The sequence below is a fragment of the Silene latifolia genome, chromosome 2, assembly GCF_048544455.1.
Source record: "Silene latifolia isolate original U9 population chromosome 2, ASM4854445v1, whole genome shotgun sequence".
Lineage (NCBI taxonomy): Eukaryota > Viridiplantae > Streptophyta > Magnoliopsida > Caryophyllales > Caryophyllaceae > Silene > Silene latifolia.
In genome coordinates, this window is record NC_133527.1 from 25,226,519 (window position 1) to 25,251,349 (window position 24,831).

The 24,831-nt window shown below is 33.4% G+C and overlaps 2 protein-coding genes and 1 long non-coding RNA gene across 4 annotated transcripts; 2 read left to right on the plus strand and 1 right to left on the minus strand.

The window, feature by feature from the left end:
• Nucleotides 1–3,772: 3,772 nt before the first annotated feature.
• Nucleotides 3,773–7,314, plus strand: LOC141642479 (transcription termination factor MTERF8, chloroplastic-like). Of its 2 annotated transcripts, none has more exons than XM_074451302.1 (2): nucleotides 3,773–5,062; nucleotides 6,890–7,314. In XM_074451302.1, exon 1 carries the CDS (start codon nucleotides 3,900–3,902, stop codon nucleotides 5,055–5,057), a length of 1,158 nt encoding a protein of 385 aa, XP_074307403.1. In that variant the 5' UTR covers nucleotides 3,773–3,899; the 3' UTR covers nucleotides 5,058–5,062; nucleotides 6,890–7,314. The 2 variants fall into 2 exon arrangements, with proteins under 2 accessions (XP_074307403.1, XP_074307404.1); XM_074451303.1 differs by lacking the exon at nucleotides 6,890–7,314 and adding an exon at nucleotides 5,189–6,159.
• A 120-nt stretch (nucleotides 7,315–7,434) lies between these two features.
• LOC141642480 (uncharacterized) lies at nucleotides 7,435–8,441 on the minus strand. Its single transcript, XR_012543321.1, has 3 exons — nucleotides 8,377–8,441; nucleotides 7,916–7,965; nucleotides 7,435–7,613 (listed from the first exon to the last, which is right to left on the minus strand). It is a non-coding gene; the product is annotated as an uncharacterized LOC141642480 (long non-coding RNA).
• A 2,096-nt stretch (nucleotides 8,442–10,537) lies between these two features.
• Nucleotides 10,538–18,005, plus strand: LOC141642482 (uncharacterized). The gene is made up of 2 exons (XM_074451304.1): nucleotides 10,538–11,887; nucleotides 17,346–18,005. Exon 1 carries the CDS (start codon nucleotides 10,722–10,724, stop codon nucleotides 11,880–11,882), a length of 1,161 nt encoding a protein of 386 aa, XP_074307405.1. The 5' UTR covers nucleotides 10,538–10,721; the 3' UTR covers nucleotides 11,883–11,887; nucleotides 17,346–18,005.
• Nucleotides 18,006–24,831: the final 6,826 nt, after the last annotated feature.

Below are 24,831 nucleotides of genomic sequence, written 5' to 3' on the forward strand. Positions count from 1 at the left end.
AACTAATCTAATTTAATGGTAATACTTACGACAGTGTTGTAGCTGCATCTGATATTCTCGTTGTATTGTGTTCATCTTCTGTAGCATTCTTCACATCCTACCAAAAATTTAAAATCAGATCATTACCATTTAATAACTTAATTATTCAATAAACAATGTAATTAACACATTGAATAATTGTTGATCAATAATCAGTATCGAAAACATAAATTACGAATAAACAGAGATTGCATTCACAATAAAAATAAAATCCTATTTATTAAAAGAACAACCACAGAGCTGAGTTGTCGCTCTGTGGTTAAAAGTTCATTTTTTTATATTTTTTAAATGAGTGTCCCCACTCCCCCACCCACGTTCTATACTCATCTTTTTTTTTTCCAGAAAAATTCATCTCTTTACAAACAATCAATCTCACACCATCTAATATGTGATAAAATGTAAACTGCCCATTAGTTAACTTTAAAATATAATAATTACTAATCTTTAGCATTAACTTGATTAAGATATAAAAAATTAACAAAATAAATCTAGAACTTTAATATATATTAAAAAAAAAAAAACACACAAATACATTATAATCCCATAAAATAATTGTAAATTGCTTACAATTTATTAATATGAACTCAAACTTCAATTAAAAAAAAATCAATTATATTTAGAAATCTTCAATACAAATATAACAATACAAGAAGTGATTTACAAATACGGTCTAACATTATAAATAAAATATAAAATAAACCAAATTAAATAGAAACAATTCTTTGAAATACCCATTAAATAGAAACAATTCTGAAAATTGAATGAGGTTGATTTGTTCAAAAAAAAAATACGCACAAATATTAAATCTGTTAAATATTTATAAAATAAAACACACCAAAAACATAACATAATTAGCTGATAATAAAGGGAAGAAGTGGGTAAAAATAGAGCGAAAAAGAGGTAAAACATGTGCTGAGGATGATCGTGATCGTGATCGTGATCATGATGAATGAATCAAGCAAATGTTGGTAAGGGTGTTGGGTGTGAAACAGTGAATGAGAATGTATGGTTAAGAAAGTAAGGGCGGCTCAGTGAATAATGTTGAATGAAATTTGTTTGGTTTATTTATAACGTCGGTCAAATAGGGTTAGTAATGGGTTAAGAGCTGGCTAATTTGGCCCAAACATTGATTTTTCGACCTATTTCACCCACGGTCTCTCTTAAGACGGAAATATCACGTATTATTACATTTGCGCATATAAGATAAATATTTTGCTTTTCTCCATGCATTTTCCATTTGTCTTTTCTTACTATTTCGACCATTTTAATCTTAAGACGGATTTTTGTGTTTCACTTAATTAGCCTATTGTTTATAGAGTTGTCAAATAGTGATCCGACCCAATAACGTGACACGAACCCGAAACGAAGTTAGCGGGTTAGGGTTAAGACGTTAAGACTCATTTAAGTAATTGGGTTAACACGGACATGACACAAAACTTAAATGGGTTGAGTTAGGGTCGAGCTCTTTTGACACAAACCCGACATGAATAACTCATTTGTTTAAAAGTGTGATAATATATTGGGTTGAATCAATAATCCAACGAAACAACTTAAAAATGAGTATTTTCATGCATCATTTTTTGGATACTAGGACTAAAAGCTTAGTTTATTTTATTAGTTTATTGGATAAAACAGGTTAAGTGGTTAAAAATGACTTGGTAAAAGATAAATGGATTAAACAGGTCGGGTTGGGTTACAGAAAAATTAAATGGGTTAGGTAAGAATTGACAAAAATTACCCGTTTATATAATTGGGTCGAGTTAAGGTTGGGGGTAGTGGTGATCCGTTTAAGTTGCCACGAACACGACACGACTCGATCTGTTCGACATGTCTAATATTTATTTACTCCGTACAATTTATATGTTTTACCTATGGCATATAATTATCCCCTTACTTAGATTAGGTGTTACGGGTCAGGTTAGCATAATAAAGTCATATGGATTACGGGTCGATTAGGGATCAGTGTACAAGTCAAGGGAGTTTCAGATGCCATATTTTATACCATTTTTTTAAATAGAAACTAATTTAGAAAATTTATATTAAATTTAATATTAATAATTAGATTTATTGCTTAAATTTCTTATATTGAAACAATTATAAAAATTAAGTAATTCCAAAATAATTTAATATTAAATGATACAAAAGTGTTAGTCTCTCCGATTCTTTAGAATTGTCACGCCTCTTACGATTTGTGAGGATTATTTAATCAAATGGGAAAATTCCTAAGAATCAAATGAAATATAAAACTAAAATTTATTATTTCATTGTAATTAAAGTATTATATTAATTAGATTATATAACTATTAAAGTATTTTTTTACAATAACATTAGTGACTTATAGAGTTATAGTATGTTTTATATTCCATTTAAAATACTTATATTTGAGCCAGCGGGTCAGACAAGGTTTCGACCTGATTTAACGGGTTACTTCGTCCCAATTGGGTCCCAGCCACCGAGATAAAGACTCACCGGAACTAACCTTTGAATTGACATGCCGCGTTGGGTCAAACATCAACAAGTATATATTTCAGTGTTTGACCTTACAAATTATAATTCTTTTATATCAACTTAACTAGGACTTTATTTCCACGCGCAAACAACCCGTAAAGTAGGAACTCATACTTGGTTATCAAGAGAACAATTCATACTCTATCGAGTACTTCGACATTTAAACGTTATGACTCCTATATCTAAGTTCGTCGTTTAGAATCTCCTAATTGCAAATGTAATTTATAATTCAATCCAAATTTTTGAATATGAGTACATACAAAATTTAACCAAGTTTTTAATAAATCTTCTAATTAAAAGTATTTGAATTACACACCCGTGCAATTTGCACGGGTTTAAGACTAGTTAAATTAAAAATATAAATATGAGTTTAAAGGGGAGGGGAAACCACATGGGAATCACACGTTTGGAAATTTGGAATTTTGACTGTTAGAAAGCCGTATATATACATGCTAATAGTTTGTGTTCTATCAAAATTAAAATTCCTTAAAATAAAGAGTTTTATACGGAGTAGTTGATGTGTATTGTTGTGTATTACATAATTAAGATCTTCTAGAGTTCTAGGATAATCAATATTATTATTTCATCTATATTTTATACGCCGGGTAGTTCGTAAACGTTGGAGATTCTGTAAACGTTCGAAAAAAGCTTCCTTTATTAATATAGATAGATATAGATATAGATTGACATCGATTATATTTACTCAAATTGTGTAAATTTATACATAAAATTGACATATTTATGTTTGTTATAAAAAGAGGTTTTGAAAAAATATAATTTCAACAAAAAAATAATATATAAATGATGAAAAATGTAGTCATGGTGTCGTCTCGTAGACCGTGAAAAGTCAAATGAGTAGTTTGGATTGGATTGAAGGGAGTAGTTAGAAGTATGAATATTTTCTAGTCTTAAGATAAAACCGTCTTAAATAAAACCTACTCGTATATAGACTTAGCAAAACTGGCCCGATCCGAACCCATCTCGACACCCAAACTCAAGTCCTGAAACCCAAATTGACCCGACCCACTATAACTCAACCCGAATGTTTATTGTTGCAAACAGATTATTATCCATGAATAATTCGATAATAGTTGACCCGAAATAACCCAATCCGACTTGAAAAAGCAAACTTAAAATTGACCCGACTCTAACTTAACCCAGTTAACCCGTTTACGAGGTGTACTTGTAATCTTGTATATACTCCATTCTTAACACTTGACAAAACCCTAAAGCCCAAATTTAGGGTTGAAAAAATATGAGTGTGTGTGATTCACAAATTATATGATTACCGGTCAATTTTCATCCTCCATACTTAACACTTGACAGTAAACCTTCACTTTGGGTTGAAAAAAATGCTGAGTTTGAGTTTCAAAAACAGCATTCAAACCTTCACTTTTCTGCATAATTTCCATCGTCTTCATCTCTATTCAACCAAATCCCCAAATCGATCTTTCGCTAATTATTTGGTTAATTCTCTGGGTTTCTCTGATGAACAAGCTCTATCAACTTCCACCAAGATTCGTTTCAACAATGCTAATGACTTCGAATCATCTGGTAATGTTAATGCTGATTCTGTTGTTGGTTTCTTCAAACAACATGGGTTTGATGATACCCGTATTATAAAGCTCGTATCTTGTTACCCTCGAATCTTATCTGCTAATGTTGACAAAACCCTAAAACCCAAATTTAAACTTCTTCAAGATCAGGGTTTTTCTGGGTCTAATTTAGTTACTTTAATTTTATCGACTCCTTCATTTTTAGATAGACATATGGATCATGTTATCCATGATCTTAGGTCTATTCTGGTCAGTAATGAAAATCTACTCAAGTTTTTTAATAGAGTTCAATTTACCATGACAACATCTGCTCTGGTAAATCTTAATTCAAATATTGCATTGTTGAATAATGAGTATGGTGTTGATTTCGGACTTATTCGGAATGGCATTGTTGCGCATACCAGAGCCTATTTGAGGGATACCGAGCTTTTCCGAAATATATTGGTTAGGGTTGAAGAGGAATTAGGGATTCCTCGAAATTCTGGGATGTTTTTGTATGGCATGTATTTGCTGTGTAAGTCTAGTAAGGAAATGATCGAGTTGAAATCTCAGCTCTTAAAAAGCTTTGGATGGACTGAATATGATGTTTCTGAATTAATGAGGAGAAATCCTCATGTTTTCGTATTATCTGAAGAAAATATGAAGAAGAAATTGGGTTATTTGATGACTGAGCTGGGTTACAAACCTGATTTCCTAGTTGCACATTCTGCTTTGTTTACTTATAGCCTCGAGAAACGAATGGAGCCTAGACGTCGTGTGTTGTTGGTTTTGAAGGAGAAGGGCTTGTTAGATTACAGCTTTTATTCCGCCATTTCTCAAACTGAGACTCAGTTCCTAAAGATACTTATTGAACCTTTCAAGAAAGATGTACCAGGTCTTCTTGAACTTTATCAAAGTAACAAAGGTTGTTCCGACATTGACTCCATTTCGAGGCGATGCCAAGCCCTCTCGTAGCAAAGGTTGGTCCAACTTTTTTCTCTCTTTCTTAAGCTGCACTGAATAAAACTGTCGAATGTGTTTTATAGCTGTATTTGGGTAATGATACTGTTTGAGAGTATGTTTCAGATGATAACTTAAATTTTCAGGACGCCAGGTTTGTTATGGAAAACATAAAATGAAGAGATGAATAGTCACAAGAGGATGCCTATGGCATAATTTGAGAAGTACGTGAATAGAACATCAGTTTGAAATGAAAGTAGAGAATCTTGGCTTCATGTGGTAAAATTAACTTATGAATTTTATACGAGTGAGTGATGTTGTCAGGATTACTCCTTAAGAAGGTTGTCAGGTATGTTGAGTTCTGAGAAAGTAAAATGAATTGTTGAAGAGGCACATTGTTAAGGGTTGTGGTGGAGATGGTGGTAACTGAGTGAATATGGCCGATAGGGTGTTTTGCATAAATGAAACCAAAAAAATTTAGGATAGTGGAGATGATTATCTTTCGAAAATATACAAATTGATATGCAGTGTAACTAAAGATGTGGGTGAAATAACATTGAGATTATCGTAATATTGTCGAATATTAAGGATATTTGTATTAAGGATATTTGTAACAATCCCTTCCATCTACATGGTTTTACTATTCTTCTTATGATTTAAATTCGTTTTATATGCTATTTAATTTCATTTACTCGAAAAAGAATTCTGTAGTTAAAGGCAAAGTAACTGGTACGGATATGAGCTGAAGCCGGTTGTGCGAAATAAACTAAAGTGCAGAAATCATACTTCTGTTCTTCTATTATTGAGACTCGCTCTGTAAATTAAAGTGAAGGAGACAAAAAAAAAGGTCAAGAAATATAAGAGCTCGAAGCCTTTTTCCTTTCAGTAATTCTCTCACAAGCTCAAGTTCCATTTTTGTAACTCTTCTAAGCTCTATGCAATGCTTGTTCTCCAATCAGTGTCATGTAATTTTGTTATTAAATGGTGTATGTTCGCTTGTCAATTGGATTAATGAGATAAAGTCTTCCTTTGGTGGAGCTGTGGCTAGATCTTGTAATGTATCGTAAAATTGATTTATGATTTTGAAGACAGTTTAGGAATCATATCCAACTTATTTTCTCATTGCGTTTCTGTCTTGGATTCAGACATAAAATTCCTGTCACTTTTTCGCTATTGATATTTTTATTAGCTGAGAAACTGATGGCAACTTCCTATATTTTCTGCCTGCTTGTAGGAATTATGTATAAGTCGTTAGTAAGCTGCATCTGTTACTGATAAAGATCTAATTTTTGAGGTTAAAATGTTGAAAATATTTGGCCAAGTTCTGGACTTCTTTATCATCGGTATTGTAAAGAGTATTCGATTTGGTAATGAGATAGACCCATATATCGCGAAATCGGGTAGGTCGGGAACTGGCTGCATCTTCCTTGATCTGTGATCCTTCTTAAGCTAGCCATGGTCCTATAAACATATAGTACAAGCACGGTTGAAGTGTTGTAAGTCTTGCATATTCATTATTACAACCAGTAAAAGGTCTTATTTAAGACGGGCTTATTCGTCTTAAACATGATACGGGTCAAATAGATGTATGGAACGAAAAGTAAAATGCCTAGGGAATGACAATAAACTTGTCCCATCTATCTATATGGGTTATTACTTGGCCCAGTTTAAACTTAAGACGGATATGAATGTCTCCTTATCCAATTTTATTCTTCTTCAGATGCATCTGATGTGTAAATGTGTAATATTCTGGGTTTATGTCTTAGTATTCGGAAAAAAAAAAAGAAGGAAAAATGGATAGAAACTGTGATTGCATTATTATAATGGTTTTCTTTTCAATGCAACAGGCAAGACCAGGCACTATATCAACAGCCTTGATCAGGGGACTTCCAATCATCCTCAACGACTTCATACTTGGATAAATGAGTATATTTTCAAAGACGTGTCGGCCACCCACTGTATAAGTTTCATCTTATGTTATAGGGATTGCCATGAACAAAGTATTTATCACATGAACCAAAGATTCTCAATATCTTGGTTGCTTATTAATCCACCACATTTCGAGAAAGCAAACCCAGCGAAGTAAAGCTCTCCTATGAAGTTTTAGTGATTTTGTTAAGGTAAGATTAACTGATGTGTTAAATATTAATGAACGAGATTATTATTTTGATCAATTTTAGTTCAATTTGTATTTTCTAATGTATGAGCAGGACTGTCATTATGATGAGCTTTTATATATGAGAAATAAAACTGGTGGCAATGTCTCTCAGCATGTATAAAAATCCGGACTACCGATTATTTTCCATCTGAGCTCGAGACCATACTGAATCGGTGTTAACTAGCTAGATCTACTCGATTACAAATTTACACATACTGCAGTAGAATAGGCCATAATAAGGCTTCATTTCTCAAGGCAGATAGAAAACGTTGACATTGATGCAAGTAAATCCAACTTCTTAAATTCAAATTCAACTTTTACAAAACACAAAAAAATTAAAATTACTGCTTGATTTGATCAACCCGTGAACCATCTGATGAGATAAATCGAGATCATCTACGTACAGAAGAAGCCTGCATTTGGATAATAGTACATGTTCACTTAAGTACAAGGTTACATTAATATGCCGGGCTACTTCTCAAGTTCTTGTAGAACTCGTCTTACCATATGCCGGTCCTATAAGGAACTTCCGGCTGAAAAATCAAATAAAGATTACTCCAGCACAATAATTACATAAATTAAAACCAAACAACACTCTGCAACATCACTTCAGTCAGACTCAGGTGCTTGAATAAAAGTTTTTTAGTTTTAGCATGAATTCAGCTGTCGAAACTCAAAACTGGTCATGAAAAAAAAAATGGTCTCAGAACCTCACCTGATTCAACCAATAGTGTATCTAGCTCCCGGGTTTCATGATGAAAGGACCTGTATCGATATGTGGAGCAAACATTAAAAACCGATGAGAGATTAATTAGAAAGTTAAAACAGACATTGCCAACATTCAAACTTAAGCACCTAAAATGGATCTTGAATTTCCGTCCTAAAATTTAACACAAATTCTCCCTTATGACGGAGATACCCGTCGCAAGTTTGCGACGGGTACCATTTTGTCTCACACAAAACCCATGGGGGTGAGAGAGAGCACATGGGGTGGGTGCCCACCTTGTCCCCTCTACCCATTTCCACTCACATAATACCCGTCGCAATATCCGACCCGTCGCAAGGGAGACCTACTGAAAATTTAAAGATCGTTTTAAATTTTAAGACGGAAATTTAAGATCGTTTTAATGCTTAGCTTAAGGTATAGAAAGAAAAACTGAGATTGCTTGAATGTACCATTTGCGTTCAGCAGTGTCGTCAATATAATCATAACTTTGTTGATCAAGAAAGACAAGACTTTCAGAATATATACTTCCAAATGGCATGATAACTACATATACTCTAAACAAATGTGAAATTTAAAGTACTCATCCCACTTAAAAAATAGGATTTTTTGATAACTGTTACTACGAGTAAACCACTTTTTGAGAAATGCTACTAAGTTTTTCATCGTTCTCGTTTAATGAATTGGTACTGAATTTCACCTTTTAAACTTTTTTTTACCTTGGTAGCAATTAATAATTATCAAAAAATGGTTTACTTGTGGGAGCCGTTCTCAAAAAACCCTCAAAAATATATTGAGTAATACACCTAAACTAGATCTTGAATTTTCGTCGTAAAATTTAAATCAATCGAACCGCTTACCAGATCTAATTTGTAATTCTCTATACTTATTAATCTTTATATACATAAATTCTTGTTTCAAGCGGACTATTTGCATCTGAAATTAAGATTTACTAAATGTGACCATTTTACCTTAAAATATAAATATTTTTTTTGATAAAAAGCTACCATTAATTTATTGTTAAAAAGTGAGAACTTTAGTTATAATATTTTATGGTTCAATGATTACTTTCTATTAAGAAATGTTAACATTTTATGGTATTACGATTAAACTCTCTTAAGTTAAACCTACTCGTATATAGACTTGACAAAATTGACTTGATTCGAATAACCAGGCCCGAACCCATCCCGACACCCAAACTCAAGATCCGAAACCCGAATTGACCCAACCAACTAATATCCAACACGAATTTTTATTGTTGCAAACAAATTATTATCCATAAATAACTCAATAATAGTTGACACGAAATAACCGAACCCGACCTGAAAACAGCAAACCTGAAATTGACCCGTTTACGAGGTGTACTTGTATATACTCCATTCTTAACACTTGATAAAACTCTAAAGCCCAAATTTAGGGTTGAAAAAATATTCGTCGTAAATTTCTAATGGATAAAATTTATGGATCAAGTTTTTCCATTTAGGTAGATATAACAACACAAATTCTCATTATAGACGGACACTATCCGTCTATACGTATAGACGGATACCATTTCCTCTTACAAAATACTTATTTGTCATAAAGTGGGAAGCACATGGGGGTGTCCCACCTTGTTCCCCCTACCCATTTTATTAGAGGTCTTTACCCGTCTGTTCGCCCCACCCGTCTATACCAAGGCCTATTGATATAACAAAGTTTAAAGAATCCCAAAATGACTGGTGTTTGTCGGGGAAGTAGCAAATAAATCCCATACGTTTACCACTATGTGCAAAGCACCTTCATAACTTTCAATACGTGCAAATTAACCCCATAACTTTATGTTTTGGTGCAATTCAATACTATTACTAAACTTTTGTAATTTAAAACATAAAAATTGAATTAACATAATTAATTAATATTAAATTTTCACATATAATATTACTAATTTGTGAAAATCCAAATTTACCCTTTTCTTATCACCACAACACCCCCTCTTCTCCTGCCGACCACCTAAAAACCTAAGTTTAGCTCAAAATTACCTTCAACCACCAAGCAAGTTTTCACATATACTACCAAGCAAGTTTTCACATATACTATATGTCCGATCGCCTCACCACTACGACACTATCCCATTCTCGTCAAAACCGACCCCAACCACACAAAACACCACCCCTCACCTTTGAATCAACTTAATCTAACCGCGAATCTCCCCCTGTCAGCGAATAATGTCGACTGTGTCGAATGACATGTGTGTTAGGTCAGCGTAGTGCGGGTTAGGGTGGTGCGCCAGTGAACTGTTTAGTAGATTGTAGAGGGTGCCGTCATATTTGGTGCTGGAGTTTCATGAGGTGGTGCCATGGTGGTATTGTGGTAAAGGGTCAAGTGGGAGGAGGTCACGAGGTAATGGAGCTGTGGAGCAAACGGAGTGTATGAGAAGAATATGAATTTGGGTTTTTAACAGTAAACAAAGTGTTGTAGGGTAGGGGTAGATTGGTACCTTGCCCAAATTTCTTTTAAAAATGAGGAAATTAATTGGGGAATAAATAAGAGAAGGGATAAAATATTGAATATCAACTAAATTAATTAAATGAAGAGTAATTTGCACCAAATGCTAAACACACGGGTTAATTTGCACGTGTTGAAAGTTGTGCAGGTGATTTGCACATATGACTAAACGTATGGGCTTATTTGCCACTTCCTCGCTTGTTTTGTCCTACAAAGTGGGTAATACTTTCCTGTCACAAACGAGAATTTGTGTTTCACAAATTATACTCCATTCTTAACCCTTGACAGTAACCTTCATTTTGGGTTGAAAAAAATGCTGAGTTCGCGTTTCAAAAACAGCATTCAAACCTTCACTTTTCTGCATATAAATTTCCACCGTCTTCATCTCTATTCAACCAAATCCCCAAATCGATCTTTCGCTAATTATTTGGTTAATTCTCTGGGTTTCTCCAATGAACAAGCTCTATCAACTTCCACCAAGCTTCGTTCCAATAATGCTAATGACTTCAAATCATCTGGTAATGGTAATGTTGATTCTGTTGTTGATTTCTTAAAACGACATGGTTTTGATGATACTCATCTCAAAAAGGTTGTATCTGGTTACCCTCAAATCTTATTTGCTAGTGTTGACAAAACCCTAAAGCCCAAATTTAAACTTCTTCAAGATCATGGTTTTTCTGGGTCTAATTTAGTTACTTTAGTTTCATCGAATCCTTCATTTGCAGGTAGACATATGGATCATATTATCCATGATCTCAGGGTTATTCTGGGCAGTAATGAAAATCTACTCAAGTTTTTTAATAGAGTTCTAGGTTTCATGACAACATTTGCTCTGGTAAATCTTAATTCAAATATTGCATTGTTGAATAATGAGTATGGTGTTGATATCCGAGTTATTCGGAATGGCATTCTTCAGCAACCCAGATCCTTTTTTAGGGATACCGAGTTTTTCCGAAATACATTGGTTAGGGTTGAAGAGGAATTAGGGATTCCTCAAAATTCTGGAATGTTTTTGTATGGCATGTATTTGCTGTCTAAGTCTAGTAAGAAGATGATCGAGTCTAAATCTCAGCTCTTAAAAAGCTTTGGATGGACTGAATATGATGTTTCTGAATTAATGAGGAGAAGTCCTATTGCTTTCCTAAAATCTGAAGAAAATATTAAGAAAAAGTTGGGTTATTTGATGACTGAGCTGGGTTACAAACCTGATTTCCTAGTTACACATTCTGCTTTGTTTACTTATAGCCTCGAGAAGCGAATGGCACCTAGACGTCGTGTGTTGTTAGTTTTGAAGGAGAAGGGCTTGTTAGATTACAGCTTTTATTCCGCCATTGCTAAAACTGAGACTCAGTTCCTAAAGATACTTATTGAACCTTTCAAGAAATATGTACCAGGTCTTCTTGAACTTTATCAAAGTAACAAAGGTTGTTCCGACATTGACTCAATTTCGAGGCGATGCCAAGCCCTCACATAGCAAAGGTTGGTCCAACTTTTTTCCCTCTTTCTTAAGCGGCACCGAATAAAACTGTCGAATGTGTTTTATAGCTGTATTTGGCTGTTTGAGAGTATGTTTCAGATGATACTTAAATTGTCAGGACGTCAGGATTGTTATGGAAAACATAAAATGAAGAGATGAATAGTTACAAGAAGATGCCTATGGCATAATTTGAGAAGTACGTGAATAGAACATGAGTTTGAAATGAAAGTAGAGAATCTTGGCTTCATGTGGTAAAATTAACTTCTGAATTTTATACGAGTGAGTGATGTTGTCAGGATTACTCGTTAAGAAGGTTGTAAGGTATGTTGAGTTTTGAGAAAGTAAAATGAATTGTCGAAGAGGCACATTGTTAAGGGTTGTGGTGGAGATGGTGGTAACTGAGTGAATATGGCCGATAGGGTGTTTTGCATAAATGAAACCAAAAAAATTTAGGATAGTGGAGATGATTATCTTTCGAAAATATACAAATTGATATGCAGTGTAACTAAAGATGTGGGTGAAGTAACATTGAGATTATCGTAATATTGTCGAATATTAAGGATACTAGTATTGGTCCCCGACTTCGCGCGGGCTACCTCTACTTATTTATGTTACGGATACGAAGTATCGTATCCGATACGTATCGGAGTATACGACACGTGATTTCGAATTTTAATAGATACGGGAAAACGGTCAAAGGAGTATCTTGACTTTTTTTAGACACGGATACGATACGTTTTATATATATATTTTATTATATTTGAGAAATAAATACGGTCATGGTTGCCTTAATCAAAATATACTCTTGTCTTCTCTTTGATGCTTGTTCATTGAATTCAATCAATTTAGCTTCATTTTGCCATGAAAATGCAAGTTTTGTACTCCTTTCCTACCAAGGAAACAAAACCTCAAAGAATATGCAAAACAAAGGACTAAAGACAATAAATGACCCAAATATGCACTAAAAAGCATGAGAACAAGGCTAATTCGGGGGCTAAATATGCTCTAATTATGGTCACATCAAATATCCCCAAACCGAACATTTGCTCGTCCCGAGTAAAGAGGTGACAAAGACTAGGACCGTTATTTAAACTAACCTAATAGCATAGCCGATATGAGACAATTAGCGGGTCTCACTTCGCCCCTTCAAGTCACAACAAGACAACCATTAGGTAGGATACCTTCTTGCAAGGCAAGGTGGGTCTTGCCAAAATGACGACACATCCAAATATTAAAGCACACAAAATCAAGTAATGGATGCATCTACAAAAGAATAGCCACTTTCCTCATCTAAGTGGCGGAAATTATCTACAAGGGAAGCAATTCAAGAGTACACACTTCTTCATAGATGCAATTTCTTCAAACTACTAAGCCTAGAAGGATACCAATAAATCACCTCCAAATTGTGTCAAGTTAGGGTACCTTTGTCCTCAATCGTTAAATGTTTTTGTCAAGAGTAGACTCCCTATGGTGTTAGAAACACTGGAGGATCGCGGAATTCCCCCTCTTGCCTAGACAAGAAGAAGGGTCGTCCCCTCTCTACCATGCACAAAAATGGATACGATGGATAAAGGGACTAATAGATATTTGAGTTTCGTTTTGGGAGTTTGCTTTTGTTTTTGTTTTTCCCCCCAATTTCTTGTGGCATTTGACATTTGAGAACACTTTCTTTTTGCCATTTCTTTTGATTTTTGGCATTTCAATATTTGACAACTTTTCAACTTTTTGCATTTCTTTTTGAACATTTTCAAAGTCACCCCATATGTAGTGAGGGTGCCTTATATTTGAAGCATTAGGAGTCTATTTTTGCTCCTCTTTTCATTTGATGCATTTTGCAAACTTTCTTTCACTTTTCATTTCATCGAACTCAAATCAATTTCTTTTTGTGCCCATTCCCTTTGATGACAAAAATGTGGTAGAACATGGATGATTGATGCATGGTTTCAAGGGTCACCTTGGAATAAACGGTAGCCAAGGAGTTATCACACCACAAGATACTCTTGACTAGGCCTTAATCCATGGGTCAAAGGATACTAGCATGACACATCCTAGGGTGTTTTACAAGTATTCTAACAAACAAAGTCTTAAGAAGAAAAAGCATTTACTAAGGCCTATATACACTTGTCAAGCTTCCCAAGTAGACGGTTTCGCAAAATTTTTCTAACATGCAACTACATGTCATGATGCAACTAACATATAAACATCCTAATGCAAATGATTCTACCAACTAATATGCCATATAAACTAAATGCAAGTTCTAAATTCACATTGTTATACCGCATCAATCAGAATAAAGCCACATAGTCATTAACATAAAGAGGAAAAAAGGGATTGGAAAGATCATACCATGCGGTCTTCAATATCCTCATGTCTCGGATGTGGCGGGAGTACTGAAAGTAAAAATGATTACATGCAAGTAGTGAAATGTTATTACTATTGTTTCATTAATAAGAGTAAAATATGAATAGCGGGAGTAGAGGATTTGTCTCAAAATTTATTTCATCGTAATTTTAGGATATGTTATTGAAAAATATATTAATGATAAATTTAAGGGTTATGCAATTTTTAGTAATTTTATTTAATGAAAAAAAATTAATAGTAAGTAGCTACGATACTCGGACACGTCTGTTGAGTGGCGTATTCCGTATCGATACGATACGATACGGGATACGTATCGGATACGCCAATTACTGACACGATATGGATACGGCAAAGACAATGGAAATATCTTGATCTTGATCTTAATTTTGATGGAAAAACAAGACTTAACTGTAATATTTTAATATTCATGTACGGAAAGGATCTTATCTTGATCTTGATCTTGATCTTTGGTGTGAGAAAGAGATTGATCTTGATCTTTGTGTGAGGGAGAGCGGTGTGCGTGGAAAAGGAGAGTGTGGAAAAGGATCTTATATTTTAATATTCATGTACGGAAATGATCTTATCTTGATCTTGATCTCATGTCTCGGATGTGGCATAGTCGATCAATGTGAACAAGGATAAGACAAACACAATATATACAATAATATATATAAGTCTACACTACAAAGGAAATGAACTTGTTTTTGGATTTTTCAAAATTTTCAAATTTTTTTAATTTTTCGAAACCTTTTGATTTTCTTGGGTTTTTGAATAAAAGTTAAGTTAGAATTCTCCATCCCCACACTAATATGGGCATTGTCCTCAATGGCCAAAATGATAGGAAATTATGCAAACATGATGCATGAATTCTATACTAAATGCAAGCTATACTAATCTACACTACATGATGCATGAGTTTTGGTTTATGACGGAGAGCGTAATTTAGATTACCTCCCGTTGCGTATGCATGTACCTCCCCAAACCGAGGTAGACATTATTTCTAATGTCCTAAAGTTAGGGTAGTTCATGTACACAAGATGCAATGCATGAAACTATATTGTCATTTTGGATTTTCAAATGGGAACAATAAAATAAGAACACCTCAATGGGGCCGAGGTGTTAGTCCTCATGTTGCTAGGACTCTCCAACTATGATCAAGATAAAAATAAATAAAACAAAGAAAGAAGTAGACAAACCTCAAGAGGGTAGGAGCCTCCAAAGTTTGCTAGTCCTCCACCATATCATCATTGTCATCATTTTCCTCCATAGAAGCGGACTCATCACCACTTCCCTCTTCACTTCCTTGCTCACTTCCTTCATCATCTTCATTAGCCTCTTCTTCTTCATTATCTACCTCTTCATCAACACCCTCATCATCATCAACCTCATCATCGACATTCCCATCTTCACCCGGTCTTTAACCCCTAGATATGCTTGGAAAGAAGACTTCCTTATCCGCCCAACTAGGCAAAGGACATGAAGGATCAAGTAGTCATTGCCTAGCTAAATGAAAGAGGGGTGGATATTGGGCCAAGTATCCATCTACTCGATCTTTGTAAGCTTGTTTATGCATCTCTTGCATAAGTAGATTCATGTAGTCATTCCCCACTTCAACATCTTTGGGTTTGAATTCTTGATATTTGAATGGATAGGGTGGTGTGACAATGGAGAAGAAGAGTTCTTCAATTTCGCCCCTTTGTTGACGGATGATGTACTCGGCGCCTTTTGAGAGTGGAAGTAGTTAATTTGTTCTATGAGCACTCAAGCGGCATATCTTGGAAGGCAAAGTGAAAGATCTAGCATCATGATCTAGCATCATTGGTGAGCCACCCATAGTTGGTGTCAAGAGGATTATGCTTGACCCACTTGTACTTGTTAATCATGGCATCCATGTCGATGAGATGACCCCATTTTTTCGCCACATTGAGCCTTTGCCTTGAGTGCCTTGAGTGAATTCCCTTCCAACATTTAAGGCCGACTCAAGTAGAACAAAATTGAGCTTTGTAAAGTGATTAGTGTCTTTTCTTGCAATTATAGTATTCCCGATTACCTTGTGCCACACTCTAATGCCCGGATGGTGGACTAATAGAGCGCGACAAGCATGAAAGTTCTCAAATTTCTTCCCAGAAATCGCCTCCCAAAGAGGAGCGGGGTCATATTTTTCGGGCTTCTTATGATAACGAGGTGTATTACTAAGAACTAATGCTTTACTCAAAACATCAAAGGTGATGCGCCTATTCACATTGGTAAGGCGAAACTCGATATATGTTCTAGTTTCTACCTTAGTCACTTTCAATGAACTTAAGAATTTCAAGGTAAGGGAGGGGTATGTCAATTCTCTTGTAGTGAACAATTTTCCCAACCCCATGGCTTCAAAGAAGGCTTTTGTTTGTTCAAGGACACCCAATTTGTTCAAGGCATCTTCACATATGAATTTGGTGGGTAGAATGGATTTCTTAGCATACTTGGCAAATGTATCCCTATGGGAGTTAGAAATGAAAATTACTTCCGGATAGTTTGATAATTGAGCAATTTCCGGAGTTGTTGTTGTTGTTGCTTCTAAAGGAGGATTTTGTTGTTGTTGAACTTCCAAGTTTGCACTAGCAACCACCATAGCCATTGAGGCTTTCTTTGCTTGAAGGCATTGTTGCTTTTTTTAGAGTGCCTTTGCCTTGAGTGTCTTTGTTGACTCTTTTGTTCTTGCCATTGATGATTATACCAAGAAAAGATTGAAAATTTTCAATTTCCAATTATACCCAAATCGATTTTAAGATTAAAGGATTTGCCTTTGTATTTCAAAAATCGACTCAAAGGTTGAAGATTTTGGTGCTTGGATTGATTATTGTTGGAAAAGGAGTGATTAATTGTTGTTGTAAGGAAGTTTGGATTTGATTTTGTTGAATTTGGTTGAGGAAATCTTGTTTTGGTGATGGAGAGGATGGGGGTTTTGGGGTTTATGGGTATTTGATGTGACCATAATTAGAGGATATTTAGCCCCCGAATTAGCCTTGTTTCCATGCTTTTTAGTGCATATTTGGGTCATTTATTGTATTTAGTCCTTTGTTTTGCATATTCTTTGAGGTTTTGTTTCCTTGGTAGGAAAGGAGTGCAAACCTTGCATTTTCATGGCAAAATGAAGCTAAATTGATTGAATTCAATGACAAAGCATCAAAGAGAATACAAGATTAGAAAACCTTTGTACATACTATAGTAGATGGGCAATGATGAGAAAAGATCTTTGCATCCCGAGGAAATCCTCAAGGATTCTATGAAAAAAAAGGAAGAAAAGAAGAAGGAAAGTAGCTGTAAGACAATCCGAGCGGATTGCCCAGAATCCGCCCGTCCAAGAGATACAATCCGAGCGTCTTCCCCTAGTGGACGCCCGTCCAAAACACCCTCAATCCGCCCGTCTTCCCCAGCTGGACGCCCATCCAGAATTACCACAATTCGCCCGTCCCGTGCCCTGGACGCTCGGATTGTATGTCAGCCATTTCGTCTTCTACAAATTTCAAGGAAGGATGCGCATATTTTTCTAAGACCGGCAAAAAGGAGACCGGAGTCTCCCTTGAGACCGGCGATTCCTCAAGGACTTAATCGTCATTTAAGCCCTTAGTAAATCCTAATTTATGTAACTAATCCCCACTATAAATACCCCATTAGGCTAATTAGAAGAGCATGTTCTTAGCAATCTCTAGTGTAGTTAATATCAATCAAATCTCTCTTTAATCTTGTAATCAAGTTTTAATACAAGTTTCATTTCCTTAATCTCTCTCTTGTTCATCCTTTGTTTTGGGTAATTGAAGATTATTTGGGTTATTATTGGGAGATTGACAACCTTCCAATCAATCATCAAGTACTTCTATTATTCTTTGTTTTATTATTGGAATCATTAGTAGGTATAATTCTCTTAATCCCTTTTTAATTATTGTTAATTATCTTCATTTATTCATCATGTTTCACTTTGTTGGTATGATTGACAACCTTGCTAGCATGTTCAACATGATAATGAGTGAGTAGTTTCCTTAGCTAGGGTTAATGGGTAATTAGGGGAAACCAACATGGGGGATGATTCATGCTTAAATTAATATGTTTTCATAATTTATTTGCTTGCTTGTTGTGATCTCAATTTTGAGACAGATCATCTACTCCCGCTATTAATATTTTACTCTTATTAATGAAACAATAGTAATAACATTTCACTACTTGCCCGTAATCATTTTTACTTTCAGTACTCCCGCCGTAATTATTGCTACTGTCACTATTGCCGCATTAATATTGATAATTTCACTACTCACGCCGTAATTATTGTTACTTTCACTATTGCCGCATTAATATTGATTATTTTCACTACTCCCGTTGTTGTTTCTACCACTTTCAGTAATCTCGCCGATAATATTGTTACTTTTACTATTCAAATGAGTGATTACTATCACATACTTATATCAAATGTTACTACAACTAGTTGGAAAGCCCGTGCGATGCACGGGGCTCCTAATAGTATTATATGTTAAAATATATACTAAAGTTGATAAAAAAAAGTTCAACTATGTTGAATCATTGATGAAAAAAAAAAATTTGTGGTTGGTTTAATTGATCACCGATGAATTATTAGTGTTTTTAACATTAAAGCTTTGTCATTCAATAGTATAATATCAAGTGACATAGTTATAGTATGTTGTTAGTTTTTTCATTGTTACCGGCAGAACTGGTTTTTAATTAAAAAAATGATATGAATGTTATGTAAAATAACAGGTGGCAAGATTATATATACTTAATATGTTCAGAGAAAATGTTAAATCTCTTACAACATAATTTTTAATTTTACCTTGACTATTTTTACAATTAAGAGTATTTGCTCCCTATATACCTTTCACAAAATCAAATCCAAAATGAATTTCAACAGAATTAGTAGTCTCTAAACAACAATAAAAAATATTTGTGATTCAATTAAATAGAATGCAGGGGCCAGGGGTGCTTAGTAGTATTAGCTTTGGCAACATCATTTAGTAGTTTATGGCATCACTAAAATCATTGGGTTACCAAGTTAGTATTTTTTGGCAAATTTTTTAAATCCAAAATGAATCACTGAAAGCGTTGGTCTAAGTTACCATGGTCTAGTAACAGAAAATTTTTAAATTTAACAAAAAGTCAAATCGTGTTGAAAATGGGAGCAAACAAAATTTCGGGGGTTGATTTAGATGAGGATCGATTAATCATCAGTTCCAATAACAAAAACGCAACGAAAACGTTGTAGTATTTGGTATTAACTATATCACTTGTATAACATTCATAGATATAGTTGGATTTTAGAGTTATTGTTCTTATTGTTTCACGCACCATCAATTTTTTTACCAAAATAGTCTTTGACTATGTATACTTAAGAGTACTTATCCTTTGGAGTTTCATGCAAAATATCTAATACGACACCTAATTTTGTAAATTTGTGAAAATTTCTTTGTAAACAATGTTCTTCGTGTGGCTTTAATACCTTTGGTCTCTATCATCAATGAGAACCTAAATCCCTCGGATGATAATGTTTTTGATGCTTTTACGTAAAGGTGGCCATTACTAAATACTGGTTTCGACACATAAACAAGAGTCTATGACTCTTGTTTATTGTTATGGTGTAGAACAGGTTCAATGTATATTGTCTCCGCTTAAGAACGAAAGGAATCTTTGCATCCGAGAAAGTCATTACTATCCTCGGGTTAAGTACATTTTACCGACTTTGAAACCTGTAATTATCTTCCCTTCTACTACGAATTTTCCAAGGCGATTTATAATAAGACAGATCCCCTTACATAATCCTCTTACAGAGTTAATGTTCCTAAATTCTCAACAGCATAATCGGCATACCGCACTTGGTCTAAGACTCACCTTGCTTCTTAAACAAATCATTATGAGTTATATTAAAAAAAAATCATAATGGATAATCCCTTCCCTTCTTAAACATCTTCCAACTTGTATTTTAGGGGTCAAACTTTAATAACTTTGACCATTAATATGTCTAAAATCATGGTCAAACTACCCCATTGATGACTGTGTAAAAGCAATACAAACAATCATTGCGAAGAGGATGAAGTACATTTAGTCAATTCCTAAAAGTAATGAATTTTGCTCCCAAAATATAACACGACTAAAATACTCTGTCAAGTCTCGCAGAACCAAAAAAACGACTCCTAAAAGCAAGGATGTCATACGGGGGAGGGGACATGACGGATGCAGACCTTCTCATACCCGTATTTAATAGAAAAATTACATGCCCCTAGTTGTCGCGGATAAAGTTTTCAAAACCATACCCGCTTCAACATGTGGTAATCTTAAAATAGTTTCGTTTCATTTAAATGTTATATACTCGTTTATTCTATAGTTTTCTTAAATAATTCTGATATTATTTGTACCCATGTCTAAATCCCATGGTTGACATGATTTAAAATTCAGTTTGAACCTAAAACTTTATTTATATCCGCTTCATACAAGATAAATGCGATATAATTGGACACTCGTTATAGATTTCCTTTTTGATCAAATTTTCTTTTTCTTATTGTAGAGCTAACCATTTTTATTCTTAGCTAACATTTATTTTGAACCAATTACTTATTATTCCGTTCCTCGTGATGATGGACTATATACATACTTTGCGTTACAAATTTACAATGTTTAATTGCTAACATTTATTCTGAACCAATAACTATTTATTCTATTAATTAACTTATAAAATTTTTTTTAAAAAAAAAAACTTTACATTAATTCCTAACAATAGGCTCAAAAGCAAGTAAACATGCCCAGAATAAAACATCAAAAACAAATCAATTTGATATGAGAATGGTTCAAAGATCATGAAAAATCTCATATGGCCTTGTTCCCAAGAAATAAGCTTAAGCTTATTTGACCAAAATTTCATTTATCTTAATTTTTTGTAAGTATTTGGTAGATAAATTATTTACCAAAATAAGAGTAACATATGAGAAAGCTACCAATTTTTTAATCCTTCTATTTATAATATTAAATATGAAGTACTTATCGAGACGAGGTGGACAGTCAAGCTGGAACACACTTATTGGGAAGCTAATAGAGCCGATGATTTCTTAGCAAACTTTGGGGTCAATTCGGGTTCCTTCATTACGCATTTAGACGCTCCTCTTCCGGAGCTATGTTCGATCCTTCGGGAGGATGTTTTTGGTGTCGCTTTTTCTCGTGTTATAGTTAGTAGTTAGTTTTCAGGGCTTCTCCCCTCATTTGTACCAAAAAAATATGAAGTACTTATTATGTCATTTTACCAAAAAATCAAATACCTTTCGGTTAATTAGTAAAATATATACATACATCAAAAATTCAAAAAATCAATATACTTTAAAAGCTTTCGAATACATCAAAAGTTCAAAAAAACCAATATACTTTAAAATCTTTCGAAGGCTCCATAATCTTTGATCATCTATCTCAAATTTTACCCCTATATACATAGAAATCTAAGTAAATATAAATTTAATTAAAAATATGAGTAAATAGAATTCTACCTAGTATGTAAAACCAATACTAAAACACAAAGATACATGGTTGAGTAAATACTACGTAGTGCACAAGCAAGATTTGGTTAAACTAAAACATAATGTGCGTTCTTTTGATTTAATTAATTAATGACCATAACATATGTAGAGTCTTGAGTAGGGTTGGGCACCGGTACCGGAATCGGAATAGGTAAAATTCATGGTACGGGACCTGACCGGATTACAAAAATTCCGGTTTGGGACCGGACCGGAAACATTCTAGTCCAAGACCGGACCGGTTGGACTGAAATTATTCACTTTTTCAAATTCCGGTCCATTGGACCGGATTGAACCGGAATAAAAATACAATTTTAAGAAAAAAAATGAAAATAACAATAATTCCGGGCATTCCGGGCATTCCGGTCCAAACCGGTCCGGACCGGAAAATACCGGTCCTAGACCGGACCAGACCAAATTTTTTAACTCTGGTTCCGGTCCACTCGATTCCGGCCCGGACCGGATTATGCCCACCCTTACTCTGGAGGCCTTTAATAATTTGTAGTATAAATTATTAAAACTCTTTCAAACTTAATCTTATTCGAAATCTAGGCTAATACGTGAGTTTAGAAATGATCAGTAATTCATCATATGAATAATACTAAGAATTGCTCCATTGTTACAAAAAGCCTTGAGTTGCCAAATTCTAATTTAATTCTTTCGTTTCTCCACCTAATTATCTCTACATTCTTATAGAGAGTAAATTGATGAAACAAAAATAGTAACATATATAGATCGGTGTATTGTTTTATATGCATTGATCACTTGAATGTATATGGAGACATTTACGATTTATATACACACTTCAATGATTATTTAGTGACTACTCCCTCCATTCAACTCCACTTTACATGTTTGATTTATCACGTTTGCCAACGCGAGTTTTACGCGGTAAATATCTTTAGCTACGTATTTGCAAAAATTATAAAAGTTAGATATTTTTAATGTACTCTAAAAGACGAATCAAATAAGATCCCACATGAATATATTTTAACGTATGTATCGAGAGAAAATTAAAGTTGAATGTCCGCTTGTGAATAGTGTGCAAATGAGAAACCTGCAAAGTGGAGTTGAATGGAGGGAGTATATTTTAATGGAATCGTAGTTTATACTCCGTGTAACTACGTAAGATTACATTACATCATATTAACATAACACTTTAATCAAATAAATTCATTATTTATCCACCAGCTCCTTAAATTTATTTTAATGTTAGAATACCAACTACAAATGTATGATACCATAAGTGAGGCAAAAATAAAAATGATAACTTGAACTATTACGAATGTCCATTATTTATTTGATCATTTTAATCTACTTATAGTAAGATAATTTTATTAAGATATATTTGATCTACTTATGTTAGGATAGTTTTAATAAAATTTGTTTTCAATATTAAGAAATCTATTTTTCTTAGGATAATTTTATTTATTAAAGTATTTATTTTATTTATTATTTTTTTTTTCGAAATCTACTATTGTTAGGATTTCAATTTATTGAATGTTTTATTTTATTAATCAATTTTTTTTTCGAAATCTACTCTTGCTAGGATTTCTAAAAAAGTTGGACTCTCTAATATCGCTCGAAAAGTTCCTGCTTTATATATATGTATTGATTCTTTTCTTTACTGACGAAATTACTTTTACTACTTATGCATGCAATTTTAAGAGGATTATATAAATATATTACATATATGCCTTAAATCAAATCGAAAGAATTATGCAATATTATATATTTGGAATCGGATTATTTATAACCTACTTATATTATATTTTTGTATGTTAAATAATTAACATCTCTATACATCTAATAAACTATAAAGTTTAATAAAATTGCATAGATTTTAAATTTAATATATAATTTTATGATGATAATAATTAATACCATAAGTGTACATGTTTATACTAATTAATTATTTTATTTTAAGGAAATTGACCATCTTCTAGTCTTCTATAAATATTTAGGAAAATTATAAAGCATCTTCTTTCTTTTAGTCTCCTTGAAATTGATCATCTTAATTAATTATTTTATTTTAAGGAAATTGACCATCTTAATTAATTATTTTATTTTAAGGAAATTAACCTTGTTTTAGTCTCTTACAAATGTTTAGGAAAATTACCAAGCTTCTATATAATTTAATTTTAACCCAAACTATATAATATTTGCATTGAGATCCCTTAATCGGATCCATCACACGGTGCTAGTGATTTACAACTATATAGTATAATTAATTTGTATAACTTTCTTTTATTACAATGAAGTCATTTGGTTTCTGGATTTAATATATAGTACTAGTATAGGTGCCCGGTTTCGCCCGGGCTACCTCTACTTACCATTAAATTTTTTTTCATTAAATAAAATTACTTAATGTTGCATAACCCATAAATTTATTATTAATATATTTTTTATAACATACCCTAAAATTACGATGAAATAAATTTTGAGACAAATTCACTACTTCCGCTATTAATATTTTACTCTTATTAATGAAACAATAGTAATAACATTTCACTACTTCCCCGTAATCATTGTTGCTTTCACTACTCCCGCCGTAATTATTGTTACTGTCACTACTGCCGCATTAATATTGATAATTTCACTACTCCTGCCGTAATTATTGTTACTTTCACTATTGCCGCATTAATATTGATTATTTCACTACTCCCGTTGTTTCTACCACTTTCACTAATCTCGTTGATAATATTTACTTTTACTATTCAGATGAGTAATTACTATCATATAACTATATCCAATGTTACTACCATTCTAGTTTTCTTACTATCATATAAGTATAGGTTGATTTATAATCATCCCAGTTTTCTTACCTTATCAAAAAAAAAATGTTACTACCATTCTTTTCTTTACTGATAAAATTACTTTTACTACTTAGGCATACTAATTAATTATTTTATTTTAAAGAAATTGACCATCTTAATTAATTATTTTATTTTAAGGAAATTGACCATGTTTAGGAAAATTACCAAGCTTTTATATAATTTAATTTTAACCCAAACTATATAATATTTGCATTGAGATCCTTT

Excerpts from the sequence above, each read along its gene's own strand:
- LOC141642479 (XM_074451302.1), top strand. The coding sequence starts at position 3,900 with ATGCTGAGTTTGAGTTTCAAAAACAGCATTCAAACCTTCACTTTTCTG.
- LOC141642482 (XM_074451304.1), top strand. The coding sequence starts at position 10,722 with ATGCTGAGTTCGCGTTTCAAAAACAGCATTCAAACCTTCACTTTTCTG.